This window comes from Eumetopias jubatus, unplaced genomic scaffold, assembly GCF_037043125.1.
Source record: "Eumetopias jubatus isolate StellerSeaLion01/CBP00866 unplaced genomic scaffold, mEumJub1_p1.0 scaffold_13, whole genome shotgun sequence".
Taxonomy (NCBI): domain Eukaryota; kingdom Metazoa; phylum Chordata; class Mammalia; order Carnivora; family Otariidae; genus Eumetopias; species Eumetopias jubatus.
In genome coordinates this window covers 40,763,389-40,789,386 of record NW_028274819.1, presented here as the reverse complement: position 1 = coordinate 40,789,386, position 25,998 = coordinate 40,763,389, and the positions used below count along the sequence as shown (strand labels likewise).

The 25,998-nt window shown below is 38.4% G+C and overlaps 1 protein-coding gene across 1 annotated transcript; it reads right to left on the bottom strand.

Annotated features, from left to right (window-relative positions):
* Positions 1–5,809: 5,809 nt before the first annotated feature.
* On the bottom strand, positions 5,810–25,439 carry TPH1 (tryptophan hydroxylase 1). Its single transcript, XM_028116960.1, has 10 exons — positions 25,323–25,439; positions 19,566–19,749; positions 17,381–17,481; positions 14,436–14,503; positions 14,100–14,296; positions 11,897–12,032; positions 10,973–11,099; positions 9,410–9,505; positions 7,757–7,890; positions 5,810–5,984 (listed from the first exon to the last, which is right to left on the bottom strand). The coding sequence occupies exons 1-10, from the start codon at positions 25,437–25,439 to the stop codon at positions 5,810–5,812; spliced, it is 1,335 nt and encodes a 444-aa protein (XP_027972761.1).
* Positions 25,440–25,998: the final 559 nt, after the last annotated feature.

Here is a 25,998-nt window from a genome sequence, read left to right as displayed (position 1 = left end):
GGTCTAGAAACCCGTGTATGACTTCCAGTCTATGAAAGAAGTTGGAGAGGCTGAGAGAATTCTGATAGGATATAGGGGGACCAATGTCAGTGTGCTGTGAGCGCCTCCCATCTCATGTCTCAGGAAAGGCCTGCTGCTGCAGAGCCACTTAGAGAGCTGGGTATGTATGTATCCCTCCAGACTGGTGCCTGGACAGGCTGTTGATTCATCCTGAGAAATCCAATGGCTTGTGGCCAGATAGCTGAGCAAAGAGAGATCAATTTGGAGAAGTCATTCATGCCCAGAGTATCTCCCAAGTATTTCTCATGCAGCAGTTTGGCTAGGGGGTGGTCTTAGACACTGTCCAGGGAAATTTCTGGAGGGGTGAAGTGACACCCCAATGGAGTTGACCACTAGATTCCTAGAGAGTGAGGGAGATGAATTCAACAGCCCAGTCACATCAAGAGATCCCCCAAAAAATAAGAGGGTGGGAAGTTCCTCCAAAACACCCCCAGAGAATGAGTCAGCATTAATGCCAACTCACAACAGTATCAGACCAAACAGAACTTTCCACTCATTCCCTCTCCTCCCCACCACCATCCCCAAACCATGGAGGAGCCAGAGGCATCCTACTGAGTGGGCACAGAGGAACAAGAAAAGAGAGAGAGAAATTAGAAGCTAAGGGCTAGGAATGAGCAGAAAATTCATGGGCAGGACCTGAGATTTCAGCCAAAGGGGCAAGGACTATCCACAGAGTCAGGTTTTGTTTTTTTTTTTTAAGATTTATTTATTTGAGAGAGCGAGAATGAGAGAGAGAGAGTATATGGGAGGGGGGAGGGTTAGAGGGAGAAGCAGGCTCCTCACTGAGCAGGGAGACCGATGCGGGACTCGATCCCGGGACTCCAGCCAGGATCATGACCTGAGCCGAAGGCAGTTGCCCAACCAACCCAGGCGCCCCGAGTCAGTTTTAATAGAGAGAGGATCTAGAAGAATACACTTGTCCTTCAATTTCACCCCTCGAATGTACATACATCGATACTTCAACTAACTTACAGTTATATCATTATGTTATATCTTTTAATACAATTTCTAGGAAGTGTTGCAATGTTGCCACTATTTCAACTATGTACATGCCACTGAGTAATTCTTCCCATTAGTAGCCTGGCTGAGTTGCAGTTCTTGAATGGGGCTAAACTATTTGATGGTATCACTTTCAGATGCCTTGTTTCCATGTAAGAGGAGAGTATAAAGTACTTTGGGGCCATATAGACTACATCTATGTACCATACAAGTTAGAAAATGTTTTCCTTTAGATCATCTTATTTTATAGATGAAAAAACCTGAGGCTCAAAGAAATTAAATGATTTACTCCAAGGTCAAATTTCTGCCTTTGATAAAGACAGATTAGCTAGCTATAGACCAAGGCTCTCACAAAAACAACTAGAAAAGCTGGGGGATAATATTTTAAAAATCTGTTTCAAGTCATTGGAGAACTATCAAAGCAGCCAGAACTTGAAAGGCCAAGATCTGGAAGCTGAGAGATTATATTTGGCACTACTTTTCCACTGGAAGTGTTTGCTAATTAGCAAGCAGTGACTTGGAGGCCAAGAAACTGGGCTGAAAGCTGAACAGTACTTTCAGCAATCATATAGGGGTGGGAAGAATGACAGAAGGAGGGGACAAAGGCAGGAGTCCAGGGTTCCCAAGGAGAAGCCCCAGCACACATCCATAGCTTGCCTTTGGGATCCCTAAAGTGCTGCACTCTGAGAGTAGAGGTGAACTGGAAATAGACCAGCCCTCACAAAGACTGATGGTCAGCTTCAAATTGGCTTATCCCTGACTGTACTAAGAAGATCTTCCCACGCCATTATATACTGCCTGCTAGAATTCCCTCTGGAGGAAGATAAAGTCATCCAGAAGTTATGGGGGATCCCGGATCAGGACAGTGATTATATTAATGATTCTTTACATATGGATGTTTCTTTTTACAATGTCCTTTTGCAACATAATTCCTCCAATAACCCAGTGAAGTAGATTTAACTCATTATACAGAGGAGGAACATATGATTGAGACTTTATCAAAAATTCCAAAAGTAGTTACTAGGTTCCAGGTGTGTTTGGATTCTCTAATATCTCATATTCACAGGCTTTTCAAGAAACGTAAGGATGTTATAGATTTCTTAAACTTATGACATTGCTAATATATATTTAAATCAGGTTTGGGTTTTGGTTTTTGTTGTTTTGTTTTGTTTTTGAGAGAGAGAGTGAGAGGGAGAGCCGGCGGTCAGGGTTGGGGGGAGCAGAGAGAATCCTAAGCGGACTCCATGCCCCACCCGGGGCTTGACCTCACGACCCTGAGATCATGACCTGAGCCAAAATCAAGAGTCAGATGCTTAACTGACTAAGTCACCCAGGCATTCCATAAATCAGTTTTTTAGCTTATCTTTGACAAAAAAATTTTTTTTGCTTGTTAAGAACATGAATTTTGGGGGCACATGGGTGGCTCAGTAGTTAAGCATCTGCATTCGGGTCAGGTCATGATCCCAGGGTCCTGGGATCGAGCCCCGCATCAGGCTCCCTGTTCTGTTGAGCCTGCTTCTCCCTTTCCCTCTGCCTGCTGCCCCCCACCCCCTGCTGTGCTCTCTCTCTCTGTGTCAAATAAATAAATAAATAACCTTAAAAAAAAAGGAACATGGATTTTGGGGCGCCTGGGTTGGCTCAGTCAGTTAAGTGGCTGCCTTCAGCTCAGGTCATGATCCCAGAGTCCTGGGATCGAACCCCATGTCAGGTTCCCCATTCAGTGGGGAGTCTGCTTCTCCCTCCCCCTCTGCCCCTTCCTCTGTTTGTGCTTTCTCTCAAATAAATAAATAAAATCTTCAAAGAAAAAAAAAAGAACATGAATTTTGTGTCCATTTATTATTATCCCGTTGAATAACAAACTTACAAATCATAAATGTATATCACATAGTAAAGACTAGACTGAAATGGACCAAAGCATCTTTATTCATTTCCTAGAAATTAATATATGAACTCTATTATGTAAATAATAGAGTAAATTTATTTAGAGTAAATCTAAAACTCCAGGATTTTTTCCTTTTTCAATTTGAAAGCCAACTTAAAAATTAAGTATAATTATATACATTCTGGTGTGTCATTACTATTATATAACTCTGAATTACAAAATAGGCAGATTAAGAAACATAGGCATTCTGACAACCAGCTTTTGGAGCTTTCTTCAAAAAGTCAGGAAAATATCACCTAAGTCTTTAAGTAAAAAGTAACTGATTAAGAATTATAAACCAAACTTTTGGCTCAATTCTGTTCTCATATTGGAGTAAATATTAACATATTCTTAGATGTTTCAAAGATATATATTTAAAATGCATGAAAACTCTCAGGACTCCTGATTTACCAAATATCACAAATCCAGAGGTTAGAAGAATTGATATCAATCATGAAATATTTCCATTATTCCGAAGTAATGAATAATAATGATTGTGCTTTAACATTCATTTTAGTATGCTTTAGTCATAGAGTGGTTTTAAATACCATAGTTTTAAAATTCAATAACTATGATTCTTTACCATGATCAAAGTTGTATTAATATAACCAGATACAGTATGTATAATTTGCTATTAACTGTTATCTGTAATGATTTTCTTACAATAGATTTCCTTGCAACCAAATACATCAACTATAAACTAGCTAATCAGTATTTCAAATGATTTTAGATTAGCTAACTTAGATCAATTACTATCAAAGGTCTATTAATAGTTATACTTAACTAAAATTATAAGTAATGTATAAATCTGAAATAACATGAATTTCTCTTCCCAATTCTATTTCATTGTAGGACAAAAAGGTTTTTTTATGATTTCTTTTGAGGTCTAAAAAGGATTAAAAAATCTAGTGGTCTGGTGAAATAAAATGTGTTAAAAGGTATACAATTTGACTATTAATGTGGGAAAAAAGTAAAAACACAGTTTTTTAAGTAGCTAATTAAGAATGAAAAATTCGTGGAAAATATGACCCTTAATATATCATTAACAGAAATGACATCACTAGGAGAGGAAGTTGATGGGGTGTAATATTCAGATGATTCTGAAGGTTTTGTTTGTGGGGTTCTTTAATCTTTTGAGTTTGAGATACTTGATAGGACTACCATGTTGTACAAACCCATTTCATTCTATGTGAATGATACCGTAAGAAGTTGTACAACATTAGCCTGATTTAGGGACATCTAGGTGGAAAATATCCAGCAGGCAGCTGGACTTAAAATGCAAAAATTCAAGAAAAATGACAAGATTAGAACTGCAAATATGGGAGTCATAGAAAATAAGAATTGAAGTCATGGGGGCACATGGGTGGTGCAGTCTGTTGAGCATCCGACTCTTGGTTTTGGCTCAGGTCCTGATCTCAGGGTTGTGAGATCGAATCCCGTGACAGTCTCCACACTCATCATGGAGTCTGCTTAGGACTCTCTCACCTTCTGCCCCTCTCCACCTTCTAAAATAAATAAATAAATCTTAAAGGGAAAAAAAAGGAATTGAGGTCATGGATGTGGATGACATTTCCCATGAATAGATGGCAGAGAGAGAAGAGGACCAGAAACAGAAACCTGAGGAGGGTGTGCGGAGGAGGAAAGGAACAAATCAAACAGACAGCATGTATTCAGGAATCCAGCTTCACCCTCTTCTATCAGGTCCATTCCCTGTATGACATAGCCAACAGCACATAAAAAACAGTCCTTGCAACCCTTGCATTATTGGTGTCAGACCTAAAATGGTCTTCTTAACCTTTCTTACATCCCATTTCCTCACTTGTTTCCCCACCCTCGACCCCTATGCCTTGCCTCTGTATTTATGACTTCACTTATATCTTGTAAATGAAGTGCTCAGTGTTGCTTTCCCAACTTTAACTTTGTGCTTCTCTCATTGGTCTTAGTTTGAACTCTCCATTTGACGACAATACCACCTCCTGCTAACCTGAGGACAAAGCCCATCATAATACTCTGCATGTGTGAGTATAGGGCCTTGCAAGTGGTCCTGCCTGCCCCGTGTTCCCCTTGGCCCCATGAGTAGAACCGATAACCTAAAACAAAACCAGCATCGTGCAGTGCCTTAGAAAGGAAAGTTTCTCACTCAAGGAGGATGGTCGCTTGGGAAGGGGCTCCCTAGTTCCATACCAAAGAAAGTCCCAAATTCTTAGCCTGCTCTTGAGGATTATACCCCAATCAACCTTTCCAAATTTGGCTACTCATATTTCCCTACAAGATACCACACTTGAAACTAGACTACTTCCTCTTTACAAGGTATGCTTCACATGCAAAGGCCTCTATACTTCTGCCCACGCTAGCAGTGGAGACAGCTGGTCTCCTATTAAATTTAGGGCTGTCAGTGTGATCAAGCATGGCACAAATTCAATGATAAGTAAGATACTTTAGAAATAAGAGGATCTTAGGTAATAGTATGGGTCAGCTCCATGATACCCATCCAGGCATTTTAAGTGATCATAAAAGTCATTTTATTCAAGAAGGATTAGGGAAAAGAGAATCAAGCCGGTATTAGATCTATCTCTAGGGTCAAAAAATTCTCTATAAAAAATGAGTGGTCAGTGAATTGTATGGTATATGAATCATATTTCACTAAAGCCGTTACCAAAAAAATAATAGGTGGTGGTATACAGTATTCAGGCACAAATTTCCAAAGGACTAATTAAGGAATAGGAGTAGAGAATATTGTTTGGAGGCTGTCCCTCCACAACCAGGTCTTCAAGAAAAGCAGGAGCTGACCCACAGGCCTCTGAATTGACACTCAAGACACTCTCAGCATCAGATGCTTGGCTGTCTGCTGACCTTCGCAAGGGCATCACTGACGACATCGAGATCATGCTGCAGCTCATTCATGGCGCTGGTTATGCTCTTGGTGTCTTTCAAGATCTGAATACTCCGTGTGTATGGATTATACTTCACTCCAAATGGACGCTTAATTGTTTTGGTAAATTCTCTGTTTAAGAAAACAAATAAGAGGCAACCAATTTCTAGGAAGCAGAGGATGAAAACTGAATGAGCAACAGCAAACCTATTTCACACACTAGGTGAAAGACAAATCTTTATTAGTTGTTCACACAACCAATCTGACTACTTTCCTACACAGCACATGCAGAGATCCCCTAGAATCCTACACAGGTAGGAAAACTAAAACTGTCATAGACACATCCACCCCTGCATCGCTAGGGAAAGATCTTGTGGATGACTTTACTGGTGATTTATTACTTTATATATTTCTTGGCTACAGTAAGGAGACCAACTACAGTAGCTTTATCAGGAGACAATGGCAGCACTTGACCACCTAGTAACAGACCCCTCAGCTGTGATTTACTTAACTACACCTGCACACTTACACATCTGCACGTGTGTGCACTTGCGCGTGCACGTGCACACACAAACGCACACACAGGCCAGGAACAGTCCTGCCTCCTGCACGTGGACATTCTTTCTGTTTAGAATGTCTTCCTCTAGCCTTCTCTCAAATGACCTAACTTCTACCCTTTCTTCATGCATTCAAGTCCTACCCTCTTCATCAAGTCAACATTTGAACTTCTCATTTGGCAACCCCAAGAACAATTGTGTTCAGGACCCCTAGGAACACAGCAGAGGACAACCATACATGAGTAAGGGCTGAAATGCAGCTTGCAATCCACCCGGTCTACCCAGAAGGGACCCCTTCTTCAAGTCTGTGCAAAGGGGTCATACGTGCTAGAGGAAGCCCTGCTAGTATTGTTATTTGGTTCTGTGCCCGGCCTAACTCCGCAAGTAACAGAAAATCTCTGGAAGACCCGGAGCATGTCTTCAACCCCCATATATCCCGCAATGATCTCACTGTGACCTCAGACCCCTTCCAGCAAATGTTTTGTTGATTCTGCTTCTATAGTCCTTTCCTTTCCTACTACCTCTGTCTTGGCCCAGGCTCTTATTTTCACCTTAAGTATTACAAAAAGCTCCTGAGTAGTTTCTCTGCCTCCAATGTCCTCCTTTCTTAACAACACACTTAGCTGATTAATAGTTAAAGCATAGCAGGTCACCTGGGTGGCTCAGTAGGTTGAGCATCTGACTCTTGATTTCAGCTCGGGTCATGATCTCAGGGTGGTGCGATTGAGCCCCACATCAGTTTCCATGCTCAGCACAGAGTTTGCTTGAGATTCTCTCTCTCCCTCTCCTTTTGCCCCTCCCCCTACTCATGCTCAATCAATCAACAAAATCGTTAAAAAAAATAGTTAAAGCATAGCTTCATTGCATCACACTCTTATATTTTTCCACCTCCCTTACCTTTTTTTACACTTTCCCTTAGCCTAAAACTTAACATATCTAAACCCTATTTATCCTTCAAGTGCTTTCTCAGATGCCATTAAACTTTCCCTGTTCTCCCATCTGGAATAAATTGCTCCTGAATAAAATGGAGAACAAAGTTTCATCTGTATCTCTCTAAGGCTTTCTATGCTGTTATATAGTAATTTGTCTACAATTTATTTTCCTAATAGATTATAAACTCTGATGGGAAGAAACCAGTTTCTCAATGTATCTGATTCATATATGCAATCACCAAACATCACCATAAACAACATACTCTAAATATTTGTTGTGAAAGGGAGATACGTCATAGGCAGAAGGTACCTCGTAGGCTTCTAATTATCCACCTGCCTACTTCTATGATTTGTTACCATTACTGGACCAATCTTTTGTAGGGGGAAGTTAAGACACGTGGAAGATACATTTTACCTCATCTTCTCCTTTGCATCTTCAAAGCTTTCAGATACAAAGTAGACATCCTGAAAAGTTGTGATGAGACACTCCTGTTTGCAGGTAATCTTGGGATCAAAGGGCTTTACTTTAGCATGTCCAGAAAGTGAATGCTAGAACACAAAGAGTCAGTGAATCAAAGAATACTGTTTAATTTCATGGATCACATCCCAAACACAACCACCAGAATCAGCACGTCTCTGAAGGTACTAATGCAATGGCCCCAACCTACAATTCCAAACTTATTTCCTACAGCATTATTTAACCCACAATATACTCCAGCAAAACAAATGGCTTGCTGTTCCCCATAAATGCCCCAAGACCATCTCCATGACTGTGTTCTAACACTCATGTGTAAGAGGCACCCAACAATATTTATGTACATTCCTGCATTATGACACTTACTTCCTAGCCTGCACTAGTAATTTATATACATGACTAATACCCACCATCAGGTGGTAGACTCCTGAGAGCAAGAAGTACCATGGATAGTATTTGACACACACCCATCACTCAGCAAACATAAGTTCATTCCTTTATTAGATAAATAAAATTCTCAAAAAATTCCATAGAATTTAGGAGAAGTTATTGCTAACACACTAAAAATGGTGAGGGAACAGCAAAACTTGTAAGCAAAAGCTTTAAAATACTTTTTATATAAAAGATATGTCTATTGGGGCACCTGGGTGGCTTGGTTGGTTAAGCGGCCAGCTCTTAGTTTTGGCTCAGGTCATGATTTCGGGGTCCTGGGATCAAGCCCTGCATGAGGGCTCCGAGTGCGGAGCAGGGAATCTGCTCGGGGATTCTCTCTCTCTCCCACTCCCTCTGCCCCTCCCCTGCTTATGCGCTCTCTCTTTCTCTAAAATGAATAAATAAACCTTTAAATAAATAAAAGACCTCACTGATATGAGGAATTCTTAATCTCAGGAAACAAACTGAGGGTTGCTGGAGTGGAAGGGGGTGGGAGGGATGGGGTGGCTGGGTGATAGACATTGGGGAGGGTATGTGCTATGGTGAGCACTGTGAATTGTGCAAGACTGTTGAATCACAGATCTGTACCTCTGAAACAAATAATGCAATATATGTTAAGAAAAAAAAAAAAAGAAGATGGCAGGAGGGGAAGAATGAAAGGGGGAGAAACTGGAGGGGGAGACGAACCATGAGAGACAATGGACTCTGAAAAACAAACTGAGGGTTCTAGAAGGGAGGGGGGGTGGGGGGATGGGTTAGCCTGGTGATGGGTATTAAAGAGGGCACGTTCTGCATGGAGCACTGGGTGTTTATTTGCAAACAATGAATCATGGAACACTACATCAAAAACTAATGATGTAATGTATGGTGATTAACAAAACAATAAAAAATTTTAAAGAAAAAATAAATAAAACATGTCTATAGTGTGTCAACTATATTCAAAAAAGAAAGAAATTAAGTAATTAAATTCCATATATAAGTAAAAAACATTTAGGGTATCTCTATAAACCTAGGAAATAGAGAAAATTGTCTCTTAAGTGATGTTTACTGCCACCCCAAGTATTTTCCATAGTATGCACCTGTTCAAATCCAAAAACCCTTTCAGGTCATATCAATTATATTAAGTAAACATGGCTATATGGAGAGACTTACGGCTTTTACCTTCAGTTCACTGATAGAAGAAAGTAATCCAGCACCAAAGACTCGCAACTGCCCGTCTTGTTTACAGAGACCAAACTCCACAGTGAAAAAGTAGCACTGCAAAAGGATATTGATGTTACTTTCACAGCCTGAATACCTCAATTTAAAACAAACTGCAACTCTTAGTCACTGACCCAAAGTGCCCTGGAATAAAGTTCAAGATCCCCAGACTTGTTCCCAGGTATTTCTACAATCTGGCTTTATTCTAAACTAGCACTTCTCAAACTGCTGTTCCCAGGACTCTTGTATACTCTTAAAAATTACTCAGGACTGAAGGACCTTTTCTTTATATGAGTTAAGACTGAAAACATTTACATGTTTACTAATTAATTTTAAAATGTAATAAACCATTTTATGGTAACATACCAATTTAATGCAAAGTAACTATATTGTAGGACACAAAAAAAAAAGGGTCAGGAAAGAAACATTGTTTTACATTGTTCCCAATCTTTTTAAATATCTGTCCAGATGTTATTTAATGTCTGGCTGGAAAAACAGGATGGATTCTCTTATCTGCTTCTATAGTTAACCTGTTGCCATATGTTGGTTTGGTTGAAGTATATGAAGAAAACTCAGCCTCACACAGATAAGTAGTTGGAAGAAGGCTATGTATTATAATAGCCTTTTCAGATAACTGTGGATATTCTTCTTTGATACTACGTCAAAACTCAACAAGTGGTAATTTCTTAAAGTTCATTTGCAATGTGGAATATGAAACCATATCAATGAACTCTAGTTCTTATATTGAAATCCCCTTTGCATTCTGAGTGGATCTTTCACTCAAGGACCCTGTGCAAGGTTTTCAGGAACACCAGGGGGTCCCCAAACCACGATTTGAGAAGCACTCTTCTAATCATTTAGCCTTTTTCATACTACCTCCCCCACCCTAACACACTCTGTTCCAGCTTCTTGTCATTTCGAAACCCAGATACACCAAGCACCTCCTTGTCTTTCCCTGTGTGCCCTCATCCTAAGATGCTCTTTCTTCCTTTCTTGGCAGGTGAAAACATGACTCATCTTCCCTAGGCTAGTCCAGATACTCCTCTTCCATGAAACCTTCCCCAAGCCATTCTCTGCCCTCCCAGAACACTCTGCCTGAACTTCTCTGTAGAGTTCATCCATTCAACACAACTGTCTCCCTAAGTTGTATATAAATTCCTTGACGGCAGGAACCAGGCCTTATTCCATCTTTGTATTTCCAGCAAGGTGTCTTGTACCTAATGCTCAAAAACATTTTTAGCATCATTTTCAGAGAACCTATCATTTTTACTGAAAAAAGATCTACAAATAATTAACATTATTGAACTCTAGTGTTTCTCTACCTTTTTTAAAGCACATGTCTCCTTTTGATGAACCTTAAAATTTCACATCCTCCTTTAATGCTATTGAAATTATTTAAATTAAATTAAATATGAGCAAAGACAAATTTTCTAACAGTCATCTTGAATATGCACTTTTAAACTCACACTCCCATCCCACCCCGATAAGAATTACTGATCTATACAGCTATTTTCCGATTTATACCGTTGCCAGTTTTTGAACAGCCTCCTCTGAAGCTCCAAGGGAAGCCAGGCCAATTTCTTGGGAGAATTGCGCAAAACTAGGTTCAGCCAAAAGGGGGACATGACCTAAGAGTTCATGGCAAGTATCTCTGAAAAAGAGGTACAGGTTTGTCACTCTGTGATGCTTATGTCACATATAAATGTATGGTCAACAATTCAACCAAATCAAAATCTGATCTTACTTTTATTCAGGTGGTATTACTTTGCAAATGGACCACGAAAGACACTAACAATTTACTAAAGAAACTATTTTGGTTCAAAACTTAGGCCACTCACAAACATATACACATAAGATACCCATAGACATGTCTGCCCCATACCCCCACCAAATCAGGTCCCTGCTCAAATGTCACCTTCTCAGTGGGTCCTTGTCTGATCACACTTTTCAAAATAGAAACACTCCACACATACACCTCTTTCCCCTTTCTCTGCTTTGTTTTTCTCCATGGCACTTATCACCATTGATTGGTGATATTAAATATATATATATATATATATACACATTTATATACATAAATGTATATATATTATACTATATATTTTAATGTATTAAATATATTTATATCTATATATATTTACTTGTTTGTTTATTATCTCTATCCCCCATTAAAATAAATTATATGAAGGCAGAAATTTTTGTCTGATTCTTTTTACATTCCCTCTGCTTAGACTAGCACGTGACACCTAACAGGTAACAGGTTGTCAATTAATAATAGTAATGATAATGGCTAACATATATAGAGCATGGAGCATGTATTATGTGCCAGACACTGTTCCAAATGCTTTACACATGTTCATTCATTTAATCTTCACACAAGACTCCTGAAGGAAGTACCATCTTGACAAATAACTATTTGATGAATGAATATTAAACAGAAGTACTCACGGCTCTGGGGTATAGAGAGGGTCTGAACTGTGTCTCACGTACTGTGTGCAGTGGAAAACCCGGAAGGCTAAACCTGATAAGAAATCTCTTGGTGATAAGTAACCGGCCACGGGACGGATGGAAAAACCCGTGCGCTCTGCAAAGCAAAGGAGAAAATGAAGAAAATCTTCACCCCAACAGACCATTTACTGTAACATTTTAATCCTGCCAGTGGTACCCAGCAGCACTTTGAGGGAGAATATGGAAACTAAATGTATCATGTGTGTACTATGCGAAAGTAATAATTATTAAGCACTTACCATGGGTCAGGCAATGCGTTAGACCTTACATATCACATCTCCTGTCATGTTTACAATTTGAGTTAAAGTTTATTCTCCTCCTTGTGACGACTATTAAACTGAGGCTCGGAGACTCAATAATGTGCCCAAAGTCACACCGTAGATGATAAAGGTAGAATGAGAGTCCAGATCTCCTTATATTATACCTCGCTATCCCCTTAAAGGGTTTAGAATATCTCCTAGACAGAGTCTTACTTCCTTTAAAAAAAAAAAAAAACCAACTAGATCTATTAATTTAGATCAGAATCACTTTTTAAGCTATGCCATTTTTAGCCAGTACTTTCTTTTGCAAAGTATATTTGATCTAAATTGGATGGTGCTCTTCGATTCCCCAACAGCTACAACGGCTTGCCCTCTGTAGAAGGGGGCCTGCCAGTAGGGCAGCAGTGACTCAGGGGACCTCTATAAGCTCTACGCTCCCTGTTCATTTGAAACCCTTGCCCTCTGCTCTTCCAGTTCCATCTGGTTGCTTTTGTACTTGGATTCCCCCACTCTGATGCGTAGACTTCATGGTCCAATAGAACTCTCCACAATAATGGAAATGTTCTATACCTAGTCTACACAGTAGGGTAGCCACTAACCACATGTGGCTATTAAGCACTTGAAATGTGGCTACTTTGGCTAGGAAACTAACATTTTGATTTATATTAAGGTGAATTATTTAAACAACCACATGTGTCTAGGGGCTACCATATTTGACAGTGTAGAGAGCTCCTTCCAACTGGTGTTTTGTTTGAACTATCATTTAGGTTTGGGTTTCCTTCTTTGACAATTTCCCTTGAAACACCTTTAGCAACCTGTTCTGCATCCAACTCATGCTCCAGAACCCAAGTGAATAGCTTTTAGTTTTGTATCCATAACAAAATATTTCCTCCAAATCTCAAGCAAATTTAATTTGGTAACTTCTGTAGCATATGCTTGCCCATCTTTGTAATACCCAAGTGTGAGGTCACATGCATTGGTTCTCTGTCATCCTTAATCACTTTTTTTAAATCTAGTTTTTATAGGAACCATTTATACAAGTTCTTCCCTTATAAAACAATAGTGCCTTTTCCTATTTAGTTTTTCTTAGTGTTGTGCATAGTGGTTGGCTAATAAGAATTATGGAGTTGAATAGGTATGTAGGTTTTTATGATGGTCTGTGTAAGAAATTCAAAGATAGGAATTTCAGACCATGATGGAAATAAACTAAACTCCCTTAGAGTGAAAAACATAACTTCTATTTGTTCCCTAAGGTTCTAGTCTGCTGAGATCAAAGGGGATATTTATTTTTCTTATATATTGTAAACCTGGAGATAACTGATCATTTTACTTCCTATACTAGCTAGAAAAAATAAGGAAGCCTGAAGCAAATAGGCATGAAGAACTAAAAGAGAAAAAAAATGTCCTTAATCTTTGTTGATGTTTCTACTAGCACATCTTCTTCCATGGGAAAATGATAGAGTCTTAGGGTGGAAAGGAGCTTCAGTTAACAAGGTTTTCTCCATTTTGAGCTAAAAGCTTGCAGTTTCTATCCGATTGTCATTTACTTTAGGGCAACATAGTATTCCCCCTATTACCTAAGATGATCAGCTAGTATTTAAATAAAGCTCGAATGTCCCCTATATCTCCAGGTTAAACACCCTAAGAGTCCTTCAAATTTTATTTATATAATAGATTTTTCCAAGCCCCTTATAATTCTGCTCACTTTCCTCTACACTTGCTCCAGATCATGATTGTCCCTCTTCAAATGGGATGCCAAATACTCCAGGACAGAGTAAGGAAAATTCTGACCTCCCATATACTTGAACTTTATTCCTCTATTAAAAATTGTCATGATCACAACAGGGTTCAACATTCTCCTTACAAAAAGTTAAGCATATTACCTTTTAAAAAGTTTGAGACATCTTCCAATTGTGGGATATTATCTTCCCGGTATCCACAATATTTAGAAAGCAAAGGTAAGTTTTTGAGATACTCTCTGCAGGCATGGGTTGGGTAAAGTTTGTTGAGCTCTTGGAACACAGTTCCCCAGGTCTTAATCTCCTCTTCAGTGAATTCAACCTTGGGAATGGGGTCTCCACTAATGAGACAAAGAGAAGTTATTTTGAATTAGCATTCAATAAAAAATAGCACTTATCTTTTAATTACTAAATGAGCATAATTTACTCCATTCATTTATTATTTCAAAATTGAATAAGTTATTTTTATAATACACTTACTGTTTATAGTTCATAGCCAAGTCTGCAAAATACTTCCGTCTTTTACGGTAGACATTGTCTTTGAAGCCCTGATAATTAAAGAAAAGTTTAAAAATATCCATACTAAAAAATACTGACAAATGATATTTAGGGAAGGTTTCATTATATTAAAGGGCTACATTATTGTTATTTTGAGCAAGCACTGTTTAGAAATGTATGATCATTTTTAAAGGCAATGTTATGGGTGGGGGGATGGGGTAACTTGGTGATGGGCATTAAGGAGGGCATGTGATGTAGTGAGCACTGGGTGTTACATGCAACTGATGAATTACTGAACTCTGAACATCTGAAACTAATGATACACTAATGCTAAAAATTGAATTTCAATAAAATAAGTTGATAAAAAGAGGCAATGTTATATGAAAGCTTTATACTATTGCAGCTACTAAAATAAAATGGTTTGAAGAATAAGAAAAGCATCATCGTAGTTAAATACACAACACTTTTCCAAATGTGAGATTTTTTTTCTTAATTGTTTGACTACTTCTTCAGCTATATTTTCCTATAACCATAATTAATAATAAAATTATAATTAATAATACATGAAGTCATGACAGCTAAATCTAGCCTTAGATTTTATCGCAAAGTAAAAACACACTTATATTTGCAAAAGCAAACAATGCTAATAAAGAAGGTAGTAACATTAGAATTTATACTTAGAAAAATATTTTTTAAAAATAGGTAAAATTAAGACTTCAAAAAGCAAAGCCCAGGAGAAAACAGCCAATAACACAAAACAGGAAAGAAAGGGAAGACACTTGAAAGGGGAGAATGAGACTCATCTCTTTCACACAGATTTACAAGCCCCTCCTAGGCACTTGGCCTTGCGCTAAAATCCAGAGAAACAAATAGGAACAAAGCACAACCTGGGTCTTCCAGGAGTTTACATCAACCAATTATTATGAAACAATATGCTAAATGCCTTATATGCCCAAAATGCCACTGGAACTCAAAAGAGAAACTCCTCATCCAGAGTATGTGAAAAAGGGTAGTGGGGGTCAGGAAGGGTTTCCCAACAATGACTCCCAAGCTAAGTCTCAGTAAAGGAGTGGGGACAGCTGGGTGGGAAAGAACAGAAAGGACAGCGCCAATGAGAGCACAGCAATGAAAAACAGCCCGCTGCGCCTGCGCCGGAGGAAATGTGAGCTGAGCTTGGAGAGCGAGGGGGCCACAGCGCGGACTAGTTCGAGGTCTGCTAGTAAAGGTCGGAAACAGCTTGGATTTCAGTCTGTGGCTAACGGGGAAGTCATTGGTGGGTTTTTGTTTTTTTTAAACAACAGCTTTATGGAGATATAATTCACACACCATAAAATTTTAAAGTGTACAGTGTAGTGATTTTTAGTACATTCACAGTGTTGTGCAACCACCTCCACTATAATTTCAGAAAATGTTTATCCCCCAAAGAAACACCATACTCATTCACAGACTCTTCCTGTTTCCCTTCATCTCCAGCCCCTGGCAACCATTAATCTGCTTTCTGTTTCTACAAATTTGGGTGTTCTAGATATTTCGTATAAAAGGAATCATATAACATATGGTCTTTTGTGACCAGTTTTCAAGTTTCCTCCATGTTGTAGCATGCATGTATCAAAATTTTGTGTTTTTTTTTTATAATCACTAACATTCCATTTTATGAACATATCACACTTATCTATTCATCAGTGGATGGACATCTGAGTTGTTTCCACTTTTTTGTTATTATGAACAAAGCTGCTATGAACATTTGTGTACAAGTTTTTGTGTGGACATATGTTTTCAATTTTCTTAGATGGGTACCTAGGTATCGTTGGTGAGCTTTAGGCAGAAAAGGGAAAATGATCATACTGAGGTTTTAGATCATTCTAGTGACTATGAGGAGGTTGGGTTGAGGTGGTGACCTGGAGGCTGGGAGACAAGTTAAGATGTGCTAATAGGAATAAACAAGGAACAAATTTAAGCAATATTTAGGAGGTAAAATCAATAGCACTTGGCAGTGGATCAGAAAAAAATTATTTAGTCACCTCTCCATAAACATGCTCCAGATTTTCTTACCTCTGAACCTTTGCTCATGTTGCAATGAACTGTTCTTCCTCCCCATCTCTTTCCTGCCAAACTCCTTTAAGTCCTCGTTAAAATGTTGCCTTTCTCTGATCTCTTCAACTAGAAGTGTTTGTCTTCTTGTGTACATCTCAAAGCAATTTGTTCCTGCCACTTGGCACTTTTCACAATTTGATCTCACGTTTATTTATAGACGTGTGCTTTGTCTTTCCAACTAGACTGCAAATGCCTTGAGAGCAAGTACAATTGCAATTAATAAATTGCTCGATGAGATATTATAGAAAAAAATAGGTGGACCAGCTGAGGGCCATTTAAGGCAATATGCAGTCAATGAACAGAGCTACTAAGCGGCAGATCAAAGCACTGGTGCATACTGCTCCAAAATTGCACTCTTTTTTTCTCCACCGTCCCAGGACCATGGGACTCCATAAGCAACCTTAATGCTCTGGGCTTACTAACTCTCCATCTTATGCCTGTACCGTGTCCCATATAATTTTCCAAAGAAACAACTTCCTAGTTCATCAACTGCCTAATAAACCAGTCGTGCTGGACAGCATGGGTGATAAGTTTTTCCCCCTCCTATCTTTACCCCCCCGCTTTCCAATAATCCAAATTCTTAGAAAAGCTCTTATTACTAGGAATGCCAGATAGGGGACAGTGTCTCAGAGCCAGTGAAGTTAGATGCTCTTCAGGAAGTTAGTCGGGATTCCGCCAGTGTGGAGAACTACCGGCACTTCCCGAAATCCAGATTAAAACCAGATCCTATTTAGTCTAGCATAAGCACGTTCTCCCAGAAAAGGAAAGAATTTCCCTTAATTTTTAGTTTGCTTTAAATTATTTTCATGAAAAGATTTATTAAAAATATTTACAGGATGATCTGCATCCAGTTCAGAACCATACATCAGAACTCTGTTGGCACAATGGTCCAGGTCAGAAATCTTCTTTGGAAACCAAGGAACAGTTTCCATACCTGCAAAATACAAAACCACTAACAGTTGAAGAGACAATCTTAAATAGGCAATAAGGAAGAAAAAATTAAGAAAGTCAAAAATACATTTGGATGACATTTTTATTGTAGCTTGTACTTTGAGTCAAAATTTAAACAAATAAATTGCTCTATTTCTTTTTTTTAAAGATTTTATTTATTTATTTGACAGAGAGAGACACAGCAAGAGAAGGAACACAAGTAGGGGGAGAGGGAGAGGGAGAAGCAGGCTTCCCGCTGAGCAGGGAGTCCGATGTGGGGCTCGATCCCAGGACTCTGGGATCATCACCTGAGCCGAAGGCAGATGCTTAACGACTGAGCCACCCAGGCGCCCCTGAACAAGTAAATTGCTTTATTTCTAATAAGTAAATTTTATTTGAAATTTTTGAGTTCAAATATATTTTGAGCCTTGATTTCCTAAGGGTTGGTGAAATGCTACATTTTGGTAATGGACCTAAAATACACCAAAAAAAACCAAAACAAAACTGTTTAAGCTACATATTTAGCTATCCTTAAAAAAGCAGAGTTAGGATGTGTAACTTTGCAGACCAATGTGCAAAATTTAATGAGAACTTTGAATGTTTCTTTTTGTTGATGCAAAGGCTCTTAGAGATCACTGATGTCTTTGCCACTTGGATCTCTCACCCTCCCTCAGACATACAAGCCCTCCTGTAACTCTGGGGGTTTGCACCTGTTGTTCTCCTGCCTGGATAACCTATACCCTACTCCCACTTCCTGCTCCACCCCATCCTTCTGTTTTCCTGAGACTACCCTTCTCTTCCTTCAAGACCCAAATCAACCTTCCCTGACCCTGTAGGTGGAGCTAATTCTCCGTCTTCCGGGTTGCTCTGATTCTCGGAAACGGATCTGCTTATATCTGTCTCACGGGAAAGAATGGGAAGGACTCTAGGGGAGGGACCATACATATATTTGTATCCTTGCTTCTCAGTAGAAATAACTGACACAAGTTGGTATTCCCTAAATATCAACTGAACCATTTAGCCCCTAGAAAACTCTTCATATTATAGATGAGATAACCAAGCTCCGAGAGGTAATTTATCCAAGGGAAACTCATCTCTGTTGGAAGAGAGAGGACTAGAATTCAATCCTCCTTGCTCCAGCCTAATGCTCTTTTTAACACACCCAGAAGTGATAGTCAAGAGATTTAACCAGAAATACCACAGGGGCAACAATCACTCAAAATAGACATGAGCAGAGTCCTAGGCTTCTGCTCCACCAGCTGTTAGCCCTTTGGTTGTCGGTAGGGGGCCTAGGACTCCTAGGGTATCTGGAGCGCACAGGCTTTATGCATGGTGGGGACACGCAAGGGACTTGGGGAAGCAGCTATCTGCCACTCAGAAATGGAAGCTTATTAGTATTTTAATAACTTACACAGCCATAAAATACATAACAGATGAGTGTCAGCCCTGAGTACACCCCAATATTGTGCATGTTCTAAAGGGATTACTTTAAATTGAGTACTATATACAAAATGTGGTTGAATTATCCTTTTATCTTTTGTGCCAAGTAAATGACAAGGATTTTTTCCACAACAGAAGATCTTAGCCATTAGAAACCTTAGGAGGTTTTGTTGTTTTTCACTCACTTTTGGTGGGAGTGGGGACAGGGAGGAGTGTGTAAAGAATGTATTCACATCATAGTTGTCAGCCCCTAATCAATATTCTCAACAAATTTGAATATTCACTTAATATCTGCCAGATGCTAAGCCCTGTGGGAATTTCTAAGTGCTCAGGGATTGTAAATTGAAGGTTTGTGAAATTAAGAAATGCTTAATGATTCGGAAACAGAAAACTTAATTTCTAACTATTCTGAATTCTTTCTTATACCCAAGGTTTCCCTCTCGCTCCTCTCACACTTGATAAAATGTTACTTTATAATTGCTCTATAGTATTTTGAGCAATTACATTTTCTGCTCCCTTCACTACCAAACTAAGCAATTTGAAGAGACAGTGTTTTATTTTTATTTTCATGCCTTCAGGATAAATATAAGATTGGACACACATTATGTACTTAATCTTCTGAGTGGGATTTTCACTTTTCAAACTTACCATCTTCCTTCACAGTAAAATTGTCTGGTGGATTCACAGAGAGAACGTTAGTATGGGACTTCAACAGATGAAAAATGTCATTCAACTGTTCTCTGTTGATATCACAGTCAACAAAAATCTCAAATTCTGAGTTTCTTCTCTTTGATTTTCGGGACTCAATATGTAACAGGTTCACATGCTTCTCCTGGGTAAAGCAGAGAGTAAAGATACATATGACAGCCTCAAATGGTAATAGTCTCTGAGCTCATTACTTTCACTACCACTAAAAATCAATTCCAAACTCACCATCATAGTCAAAAGAGAAAAAGGCTGTTTTTAGTGCTGCCAACAGCAAAATAATTCCCCCTAAATATCAGGTAATGTTCAAAAAAGTTGAAAAATTCATCACATCCTCCAGAAACTAATAAAATAACACCCACTAGAAGTCCCTCAAATTGCCAGAACTGAATGGCCTCAAATAAAAATATCAAATCTCCTAGATAAAAAGAACTTTTCAAAAATTTCTTACAAATAAAAGCATCTTCAAAAAGTGATATTAATGTTAGTCCTTTAGAAAGGAAAGTTTCTTTTGTGAATATGCATTTAATAAAATTAGATGAACAGCTTGAACAGTGTATTTAATACCTCAAATCTCTTAAGCTACAAACTTAGTAACCAGCTGAAGCAGATTGCTTCTTCTGCTCTCTTCCCATGCCAGCCTGAGCTGGGTGCCATATGTGCAAACCTGTGGGAGGACAATATCTTCTCTTACCAGTTTGGATCGCTGAGGACCAGCACCAGTGGCGTAATAACGAAAAATAAGAACCAATTACCCAGCATCTAACAAAAATGAGGTTAGAATAGCCGATTTCCAACACTAACCAGTTCAATTTGAATTAACTTGGTGAACACCTATGTAGGCAGGTAAAGGCTGTGAAGCATATGAAGAAAAGCAAGACATACAAGGAGTTTATAATCTAGTTGCCTAATACATGAAAGGCTAAGAGAAAACACAAGTAGTAAGTAGGTGCAGAAGATGTTCTGGGAAAAAGCATTATGGGCTAGAGAAAGTAAACATTTCCACGGAGCAGACAGGAACCAAGATGAGTCTTAAAGAATAGATAGAGTAGGAAGACAGAAGGGAAGAAGGAGGATTCCAAACAGGAAGAACTGTATATGCAAAGGTAGAGATGAAGTAAGAATTATTAGGAACATGAACCACAAGAAGAAAAGAGTATCAGGGATGTTGGGAAATTGGAATACACAGGATTTATCCTGGAACATAGACTTTATCATGGAATCAACAGAAGAAAGCCAGTTACTAAATATCCTGGAGTTGATCAGAAGTAAAGGAGAGTTTTTGACATCAGCCGTAGCAACATTTTTCTAGTTATGTCTCCTGAGGCAAGGGAAATAAAAGCAAAAATAAACAATTGGGACGACATCAAAATAAAAAAACTTCTGCACAGCAAAGGAAACAATCAACAAAACTAAAAGGCAACCTACTGAATGGGAGACGATACTTGCAAATGATGTACCTGATAAAAAGTTAGTATCCAACGTTTATAAAGAACTGATACAACTCAACACCCAAAACCAAATAATTCAAATTTAAAAATGGGCAGAAGACATGAGCAGACATTTCTCCCAAGAAGACATCCAAATGGCCAACACACACATGAAAAGATGCTCAACATCGCTCATCATCAGAGAAATGAAAATCAAAAGCATAATGAGATATCACCTCACACTTGTCAGAATGGCTAAAATAAAAAACACAAGGAATAACAAGTGTTGGTGAGGATGTGGAGAAAAAGGAACCCTCTTGCACTGTTGGTGGAAGTGCAAACTGGGGCAGCCACTCTGAAAAACAGTATGGAGGTTGCTCAAAAAGTTAAAAATAGAACTACCCTACAATCTAGTAATCACACTACTGGGTATTTACACAAAAAATGCAAAAACACTAATTCAGAGGGATACATGCACCCTTATGTTTATAGCAGCATTATTTGCAATAGCTAAATTATGGAAGCAGCCCGACTGTCCATCCATAGATGAATGGATAAAGAAGATGTGGTATATATACACAATGGAATATTATTCATCCATAAAAAAGAATGAAATCTTGCCATTTGCAATGACATGGATGGAGCTACAGAGTATAATGCTAAGTGAAATAAGCCAATCAGAGAAAGACAAATACTATATAATCTCACTCATTTGTGCAATTTAAGAAACAAAACAAATGAGCAGAAGAAAAAAGAGAGAGAGAGAGAAACAAACCAAGAAACAGACTCTTAACTACAGAGAACAAACTGATGGTCACCAGAGGGGAGGGGGGTGGGGCGATGGGTGAAATAGGTGCTGGGGATTAAGGAGGGCACTTGTGATGAGCACAGGGTAATGTATGGAAGTGCTGAATCACTATATTGTACACCTGAAACTAATAATATACTGTATGTTAACTATACTGAAATTAAAAATTTAAAAAAATTTTAACAAAGTAGAGTTTAGTCTATTTCTTACTAATTTTTACAATAAGAATGCATTCATAAATATTTTCTGAATTATGACTTGAATAAATATAAAGTTAAACTATGTTTTTAGAGACAAAGATGCAAACTGTCAATTCTTCCTAAATTACTCAATAAATTGAACATTATCAAAATCAAAATCTTGATGGAATTTGTTGAGGAAATGTAACTAAATAATTTAAAAGTCCATCTGGAAGAAAATTTTAGTCAGGAAGACCCTGGGAAATTTACATAAAGTAGAAGTAATAAGTGAGACATTCCCTATCCTGTATTTCAATTACAGAAAAAGAGCCACAGAGAAGTTAAGCAGTTTGCCCAAAGACACACAGCTAATAAGTGTCAAAGCTGGAATTCAAACTCAAGCTGTCCTGCTCCATAGCCCATGCTTTTAAACACTAAGTTGTAATCCTGTTTACCAAAAAGGAAGTCAAAATAATGGATAATGTGGTTCTTCTTTGAGCAAGATTTATATAATATTAAGAATGAAAACACTGAACACTGGCACAGCCAAACACTGGGACATAACTTCATTGGGAAGATGGGGGCAAGGAAAGTCAAGGGGGCCACTGGAAAGGGGACTGTGTCAAAAAAGCTGTCTTTACTTTCATTGTAGGAAATCAGTAGGTGGTATCTACAAGTGAAAAAAATCAAGAAATACACAACAAGTGTACTGTTTATAAAACATGGAGGTAGGAACGCCTGGCTGACTCAGTCAGTAAAGCATGGGACTCTTGATCTCTGGGTTGTCAGTTCAAGCCCCACCTTGGGTGTAGAGATTACTTAAAAATAAAATCTTAAAAAAAAACATGGAAGTAAATTCTAGAAAATGTAGTTAAAAGAGTTGAAATAATTGCCTCCTGCAGGCTGAGGATAAATAAAATGAGACGGTTACACAGCAACATGGGTAGATATTAAAAACAGTGCTGAGTGAAAGAAAAAGTATATTATACAATAACAATTATATAAATTAACACGCACATGTAAAAACTACATATTCTAAAGTGCACATAAAAATAATTCCATGTACAGATCAAATATATCAGAACAGCTGTCTATCAGAAGAGAGAAATGGAGACTGAATGGAACAATGAAATAAAACAGGAGGAGGCTGTATAAATCGATGATGATAGTCTACACATGATTTCAAGTGTATGATTAACTCAACCCTTTGCTGTAAGATTAGCAAACTAAATTAAACTTAAAAATGAGGAGATATGAAGGGGAGCCTTCTGGTGACTCTGTCGGTTAAGCATCCAACTCGATTTGGGCTCAGGTCAGGATCTCAGGGTCGTGAGATCGAGCCCCACCTCGGGCTCCGCCCTGGGCGGGGAGTATGCTTGAGATTTTTCTCTCTCCCTCTGCCCCTCCCCCCATAAACAAACAAACAAATAAAAACATTTAATAATGAGGGGTGGTGATGAAGACCACTTATTTTCTTCATAAGCCTTATAGTGTGGGTTGACTTTTTAAACCATGCACATGCATTCTTTGATTAAAAATAAAATAAAGAAGAAAGTTGATGGAAGAAGAAATATAGGTACATTATTTAAAAACTCAAAGGTAATCAATAAAGTGGTTAAATAATCATATAATTATCAAACTTGGGGGAAAGTAAAGAGAGAAGGGATGGAGATGGTATCAATATCATTCACAAGAGAGCAAATATCATGTAAAGTTGATAACTCAAAGAGAGGTATCAGAACAATATTTAGATATTATAAATTCATCATCAAAGGGAATCAAGAACAGAAATAGTTGAGAGGTTGACTCTAGGGAATGGGACTGAGGATATGGTGTATTGGGTAGGAAAACATGCTTTTCATTGCAACTCTTCTAGACAACTGGTCTGTATTTAAAATTCTTAATTCTTTGAAATATTATTTTCACATGGCTATAAAATAGCATGTATGGATATAAACTTGATTTTTAAAATAGTTAACATCAGCTCTTTACATATTAATTCTGTTAGTTCTCACAATGACCCTATGAGGGAGGCAGGGTTCTCATTTTATGGATGAAAGGACTAAAGCACAAAGAGACTAATTAATTTTTCCATGATCACCCAGCCAATAAGTGACAGAGCAAGGATTTGAACTCAGGGGGTCCACCTCCAGAGTCTAAGAATTTAATCCCAATGATGTTCTATTAGCATACTTTAACCTGTCCCCTATCCTTGGAAAAGTAGTTTGTTCATAATTTTTAGTTCTTATAAATAAGTCTTTGTATCCCTAAGCCCATAAACTAGGTTAGGTCCCCCAGTTCAATGTTATCATAATACTATCTGGTATTTCTTTCAGGTCACTTCACACACATGTAATTATTTACTATTGTTATTTGTTTACTGTCTGTCTTTCCCCCTGGATTACACATAGTGTGAAGGCAGGCACTGTGTCTACGTTGTTCAGGCCCACATCCTTAGATTCTACATGGCACTTGGCACACAGTAAGTACTCGGTAAATATTCCTGTTCTGCCTGACAGACCCCTATTCCCTCAGGATGGATTTATGGGGGGCGCCTGGGTGGCTCAGTGAGGTAAGCCTCCAACTCTTGATTTTGTCTCAGGTCATGATCTCAGGGTCATGAGCTCAAGCCCTGCATAGGGCTCCACGCTGAGCACTGAGTGTGGAGCCTGCTTAAGATTCTCTCCTTCTCCCTCTCTCCCCACTGCAGCCCCCCCCAGCTCGTGCATGCGTGCTCTCTCTCAAAAAAAAAAAAATTAAAAGATGGATTTATGGAAGTGGAATTACTGGGTCAAATTGTGTGAACATTTTAAGGCTCTAATACATAATGTTTCCCTACACATTGTGCCAATTTACCCTCACACCAAAGGTGTATTTAAGTCCCAAATGCACTGAAGCTTTGACCATAGGGAACAGTATAATTGTAGAATCTTTGCTATTTTCCTATATTAAAAATGTCTATTAAATATATTACTAATGTCATTAAATAATATTAAATTTTTAATATTCTATTTCATTAAAACAAAATTAAGATCTGCTTCTCTTAAATCTGTGAAGTGAATCTTTCCTCCCCCGTTTCTTTATTAGCTATTTGTATCTTCTCTTCTGTAAATGGTTTGTATCCCTTGCCCATTTGTTAGAATTAAGCAATATTTTAGAAACTTAAGTGCTTCAGAAATTTCTCCCATCCGTCTCTGAAGAATTTATAATAATTTATATTTTAAATATAATTTTAGAGGCTCCTTTGAGAAGAGTATTATGCAATAATATGGAGAGTGCTTACCTGGAAGATTTTCAGTGCTTTTATAAGTCCACCAACTTCATTCTTCAAGGAAAAAATGAGAGTTGCTCTTCCTCTTTCTAAGGAATGGTCTTTATTTTCCTTATTGTCTTCAATCATGGTCAGTTGGTGTGGTTCTCTAAAATCAAAGTATGAAAATAGAGAAAGGTCTAAAAAAGAAGTTGTGCAATATAGATTATATTTGATAATATTTGAAACCAGTAAGACAATGTTTGATAACATTACCCGAGTTCTAGTTTCCTCACCTGTGAAACATGGGTTTCTAGACATGCTTCGCAAAACTGTAATGAGACCAGCAGAAGATAAAACATTGCCTAACACAGTTCCTAGAATATAATAGGCATACAGTGCATGTTACTAGTTTCCTTTTTCTTTTTTTCTAATTCAGTCCCTTCAGGGTGATTCATGCCCACTGGCTTCTTGCAGTCTTCCTACTATGACCTGAACCGGGCCCTCTTCCTCTATGAAAGCCTACCCCCTCTCCCTGCACAATTTCAGCACTTTATTAACTGGGTCTTGAATATTTGATTCATGCACGTCTTATCTTTCAATAAGGCAGCAAGCCCCTTCAGAACAGGGACAAGGGCTTCTATTTCTTTTGTAAATTCAAGAGCCCGGGCAGCTCTGGACACATGCGGACCACAGGATAATGGCTAGC

Excerpts from the sequence above, each read along its gene's own strand:
- TPH1 (XM_028116960.1), bottom strand. The coding sequence starts at position 25,439 with ATGATTGAAGACAATAAGGAAAATAAAGACCATTCCTTAGAAAGAGGA. Across the intron at positions 19,750-25,322 it reads AAGCACTGAAAATCTTCCAG|GAGAAGCATGTGAACCTGTT; the intron begins GTAAGCACTCTC and ends TGCTTTACCCAG. Across the intron at positions 12,033-14,099 it reads TGTCTCAAACTTTTTAAAAG|AGCGCACGGGTTTTTCCATC; the intron begins GTAATATGCTTA and ends TTTGCTTTGCAG.